A 6,000-nucleotide genomic window follows, 5' to 3' on the forward strand; every position below is an offset into this window, starting at 1 on the left:
CATGTGATAAGTGCATATTTAACTTTATAAAAAAAACAGTTGCCAAACTATTTTCCAAAGTGAATGTACCATTTTCAATCTTATCAGCAATGTGTGAGAATTCTAGTTGTTCCACCTCCTCGTCAGTCCATGATATTGTCAGTCAATTTAATTTTAGATATTCTGGTAGATTTTCTAGGAACTCTGGTGGTATAGTGCCTAAGGCATTTGATTGCTAACCAGAAAGCTGGCTGTTCAAACCAACCAGCCACTTCTCGGAAGGAAGATTGGGCAAACTACTTCTGTAGTGTTATCGTGTTGGAAACCGAAGAAGGAGTTGCTTTGAGTCCAATTTTTTTTTTCATTTTTTTTTCCAACTAGATGTTCAGTCGTTGTTTATTGTGCTTTTAATTTCTAATAAGTAGCCTAAAGATTAATGATGTTTTTTGCCTTCAAGTCAGTTATGACTCTGGCGTCCCCACGTGTTACAAAGTTGAACAGTTTTGTAGGGTGTTCTTGGCAGTAATCTTTAAAGGAGCAGACCACCAGGTCTTCTTCCCACCAGGAGAAGTTAAATAGCCAACCTGTAGTTTAGCAGCTGATCACAGACATTTTGTGCTACCCAGGAACCTACAACAACAACAACATCAGCTTCTTAATTGCCAAATCCAGCGAATGTTTTTGTTCATATTTTATGGGAGATTCACAGCCTAGGAAACCCTACTGGGCACTTCTCCTCTGTCCAATAGAGTTGCTCTAAGTCAAGATCAATTCAATGGCAGTGAGTTTTGTTTGCTTTGGATCACTATCTGGGGGCAGTGGTAGTTCAGTGGTGGAATTCTTGCTTTCCATGTAGATTCCCAGGTTTAGCTCCCAGCCGATACACCTTCCTAGCCACCACTCATCTGTCAGTGGAGGCTTGCACACTGCTTTGATGCTGGAAAGGTTTTAGTGGAACTTCCAGACTGAGATGAGCTAGGGATAAAAGCCTGGGGCTATACTGAAAGTCAACTGGTGGGAGCCCTGTGGACAACAGTCCAGTGTGCAGCCAGTTGTGCACATGGCACAGGACCAGGCAGTGAGTCCACTGTGCATGGCCTCACCAAAAGTCAGGGGCCACCTTGACAGTAACGCACAAGCAGCATCACTGTATTCTCACTGCCTTATTTTCCTTCAAAGCATTCGCACTAGTGGACATATTGTTAGACACAAAATCTGTGCAACATATAGGGAGGTCTCCCCTGTCATTCTTAATATGGCTAATTTGTTCTTTTTTTCCTCATCTGTCTGGCTAGAAATTTGTTGATTTTATTCATTTTCTCAACTTGTGTTTGGTTTCATTATTTCTGTTTTTATGTTTTCTGCTAATATCTACTCAGATCGTCATTATTTGCTATCTTCTGTTTACTTTTGGGTTTTATTTGTGCCTCTTTTTCTGTATTCTTAAGGTAGAAGTGAGTTCATTGATTTGAGAACTGTTTTCTTTTCTAATGCAGGCATTTATGTATATTTTCCCAAGCAGTCCTTTAGTGAAATGCCACAGTCTTTGATACAATGTGCTTTCGTTTCATAAAGTTTTAAAACTTTCTAATTTCTCTTTTGGTTTCTTTTTTGACCCATGGGTTGTTTAGAACTGTGTTATTAGTTTGCAAATATCTGAAAATTTTTTCAGATATCATTCTGTTGTTGACTTCTTTCTAATCTAAGTTCAGTTTGGCTAGGGAACGTGCTTTGTATGACTTGAAGCCTTTTAAAGATATTCAGACTTGTTTTATGGCACATATTATATATCTTCATAGATTATCCATGTGCACTTGAAAAGAACATGTATTCTGCTATTTGGGGATGAAATTTTGTATAAATGTAAATTAAGTCAGTCGGATGTTAGTGGTGTCCATGTCTTCTATATGCTTATTGCTTTTCTAGCTACTTGATCTATCAATTATTGCAAGAGGGTTGCATATCTTTAACTATAATTATTGATTTTTTTAATGTTGATTAAGTTCTAAAATATATGGTCCACATATCAAATGTTGTGAATAACCTGGAAGAAAATGTGCTGTTTTATTATTATTATTTTAAAAGGCCTCCTTGAAACATTTCTTTGGTTTGTCCTGAAGTATGGGCTATTTGCAATATCATCTTTATAGCTAAGAAACCATTTACTTAGTAGATTTCATTGTTTCATCATTTATTTAATCCTTCTCATTGTTTTGCTTGACAGCTTCTATGTTTTTGAAACAAGCATTTGAAGGAGAATATCCTAAATTATTGCATCTTTTTAATGACCTATGGAAGCGTCTTCAACAATACAGTAAAAATATTCAAGGGAATTTTAATGCAAGTGGATCTACAGATCTCTGTGTTGACCTACATCAGTTGGACGATAATACACAAGATATATTCATACCGAAAAAGCCAGATTATGAGTATGTTTGTTTAATTGAACCTTATATTTATTGTCAAGCTAAGGATTTTTATCTTTTATCTTTACTATGAATTAGAAGGTACAAGTATGTTAATCATATAAATTGTTGTAATGATTGTTATTTATTCGTATTATCTTAAAAGGCTTTGCAAGTTTTCTTTTTCTTTTTAAAATTTTATTGTGATTTGTTTTCTATTCAACAGCTCATATACACTTACTGCATGACATTGATTGCAATCCCCACAATGTAACAGCTCTCTTCCCACTTCCTCCCTGTGGTTACCTTTTCCCTGTATCCTTCTTTCGTATTAATTCCTGCCCTCTGAGCTACCTCCCTGTATAAATACTGCCCTTCCATCTCCCAAGGTTGATTGTTCTAAGGATTACACCTCCCTGGTGTAGTTGTTTATGGAACTCTGGTGGTATAGTGCCTACGGTATTTGACTGCTAACCAGAAGGTTGATGGCTCAAGCCCACCAGCCACTCCACAGAAGGAAGATTGGGCAATCTATTTCCATAAAGATATACTGCCTCGGAAACTCAAAGGGGGTCATTATGAATCAGAATTGACTCAATGAGATTGAGATTGGTTTTTTGGTTTGGTGTAGTTGTTAACCTCCTAGGCTTGTCTGTTCTTTGGTTGAAAGATAAACCATGAGAGTGAGTTCAGTTCCAGGCCTGGAGGGTGACCAGGGCCCATATACTCTCAGGGGTTTCACTATCCTCCATCAGACCAGTAAGACTGGTCGTTTTTTATTATTTTGAATTTTGTTCCACATTTTTCTCCACATCTGTCCAGGATTTCCCAAATTTCATCCTTTTCCAGGTTATTGGTAGTGGTAGCTGGGCACCATCTAGTTCTTCTGGTCTCAGGGTTGTGTAGGCTGAGGTTGGATACAATTAGTCCCCTGAACTAATTGTATCCATGTATCTTGGATTTTCTTCACTCTTCTTTGCTACAGACAAGGAGAGACTAATAGTTGCATCTTAGAGGCCACTCACCATTTTTAACACTACAATAATTAGTCACCAAAAAAAAAACACTGACGTAGAACAGTGTTTTTATGTACAATGTTGTGCCAGTTAAGCTTGATGTCCCCCATAACCATGGTCCCAAGCCTGTGGGCTCAGCAACTCATTCCTTCAAGATGTTTGGTTGTGGCTAAGAAGTTATTATAACTTTCCCCCATGTTAGCTCTAGTATATATGTGGACATTTTTATGTTGTTGTTGTTGTTATTATGTGCCGTCAAGTTGGACCTGACTCATAGCGACCCCTCCTTGGGTTTCCGAGGACATTTTTATAGCAGATACAAATTGTGTGCCACACCTGTATATGGTCATGGGTGTATTTCCATTCACCTACCCATACCTGATGATTTAGCCGTCTATTTGTAAATCTATTCATAGGGTTATGTTTGTTATTACTGATAATGCAGTATTGTGTATGTTAAAGTGTTTACCTTTGTTGTCCATACCTCTTGTGCACCTCTCAGTGTCTTCCTTCTCCTTACTGTTACTGACCTGGTCACTTGCTTTTGGTATATTGCTTTTCTTTCACTCAAATCAATATGTATCTCCTACCAGCTTGCAATTATCCCCCTGCTTCCCTCCCATTCCTGGTAACCAACACAGAAATTTTCCTTCCATGGGTAAACCTTTCCTTTGTATAATAGTGAATTTATATAATATTTGTCCTTCTGTGATTGACTTACTGTTGTTGTTGTTGTTTGCCGTCAAGTCGGCCCCGACTCATAGCGACCCCTCCTTGGGTTTCCGAGGCAGTATCACTACGGAAGTAGGATTGCCCAACCTTCCTTCCGAGGAGTGGCTGGTGGGTTTGAACCGCCAGCCTTCTGGTGAGCAGTCAAGTGCCTTAGGCACTATGCTACCAGAGCTCCTGATTGACTTACTACACTCTGTATAATGTCTCCCAAGATCATCCATGTTATGAGGTGTTTTGCAGATTCTTCATTATTCTTTCGTATTGCATAGCATTCTGTTGTGAGTATGTATCAGTTTGGTTATCCAGTCATCTATTGATGGACACTTAGGTTGTTTCCATCTCTTTCTTATTGTGAATAGTCCTGTGACGAACATGGGTGTGCATATATCCATTTGTTCCCTAGCTCTCATTTCTTTAGGATATGTACTTAGTAGGGAGGTTGCTGGATCAAATGATATTTCTAGTTAGCTTTTTAAGGAAGCACCATACCATTTTCCACAATGGTTGTGTCATTTTACAGTCCCACCAGCAGTATATGAGAGTTCCAGTCCCTCTACACCCTTGCTAGCATTCATTGTTTTCTGTCTGTTGAACTTTGCTATTATTGCCCAGGTGAGATGATAACTCGTTGTTTAGATTTGCATATCTCCAATGGCTAATGAGGAGCTCTGGTAGCATAGTTCCTAAGGCACTTGACTGCTAACTAGAAGACTGGTGGTTCAAACCCACCAGCCACTCCTCAGAAGAGAGGTTGGGCAGTCTACTTCCGTAGTGATACTGTCTTGGAAACCAAAGGATAGGTCACTATGAGTCAGGTCCAACTTGACATAACAACAACAACAAAAACAACAATGGTTAATGAGGAGCTCTGGTAGTGTAGTGCCTAAGGCAAATGATGGGGAGCCTGTCTTCTTGTGTTTGTTGACCACCTGAATATATTCTTTGGTGGAATGTTTGTTCATGTCCTCTGCCCATTTTTTAATTGGATTATTGTCTTTTTTATGTTGAGGTGTTGAAGTTTTCTATAAATTTAGAGACAAGTCCCTTGTCAGTTGTCCTTGCCAAATAATTTTTACTGATCTATAGGTTCTCTTTTCAATCTTTTGGAGTCTTTTGATGCACATAAGAATTTAGCTCATCTTCCATTGTTTGTGTTTTGTTTCATAGTCTGTTTATGCCATAAACATGATCCCTAAGCTTGCCTCTATTTTTTCTTTGCTGATCTTTGTAGTTTTAGGCTTCACATTTAGGTCTTTGATCCATAGTGAGTTAGTTTTTATATATGGTGTCTTGTTTTATTTTTCTGCAAATGGATATCCAGTTTTGCCAGCAACAGTTAGAGAGCAACAATGTTAGAGAGACTATGTCTTCCCCATTTAATGGATTTTAGTCCTTTAGTCAAAGATCAGCTGACAATAGGTGGATGGATCTATTTCTGTATTTTCAATTCTCTTCCACTGTTCTATGTGTCTGTCATTGTACCAATACCAGGCTGTTTTGACTACTGTTGCTGTATAGTACATTTTGAGATTGGGGAGTGAAGCTAAAAAGCCCAAAGTCAACAAATAAAAAGGCACAGTCCCGATGTTACCAAACCACACGACAGGCCATTAACTCAAGGTCAGCAGAGCATGGCAGGCTGCTGAACGACGACACAGCTACATGCAGGGTTTCAAGCGTGCCATCAGCTAGAGACCATTCTCAAAGCTGTTTCTTACATAGGGGAAGCAGACCACATACCTAAAGGCAGCTACTCAGCTGCTTCCAGTAGATCCCACCATGGAGTTGATTACCAGTCTCATCATGGGGAATACTACATCCAGCTGCCCAGCCACTCAACCAGGCCTAGCCAAGTTGACACACAAACT

The 6,000-nt window shown here is 39.0% G+C and overlaps 1 protein-coding gene across 1 annotated transcript in view; it reads left to right on the forward strand.

Annotated features, from left to right (window-relative positions):
- COG5 (component of oligomeric golgi complex 5) overlaps nt 1-6,000 on the forward strand; it is a 382,415-nt gene that overhangs the window by 269,318 nt on the left and 107,097 nt on the right. The window contains exon 14 of the mRNA XM_007945097.2: nt 2,204-2,408. Within this exon, the coding sequence (XP_007943288.2) occupies nt 2,204-2,408 (205 nt within the window). The remainder of the gene's footprint in view (nt 1-2,203; nt 2,409-6,000) is intronic.

This window comes from Orycteropus afer, unplaced genomic scaffold (assembly GCF_000298275.1).
Source record: "Orycteropus afer afer isolate SDZICR_OR568_19922 unplaced genomic scaffold, OryAfe1.0 scaffold00007, whole genome shotgun sequence".
Taxonomy (NCBI): domain Eukaryota; kingdom Metazoa; phylum Chordata; class Mammalia; order Tubulidentata; family Orycteropodidae; genus Orycteropus; species Orycteropus afer.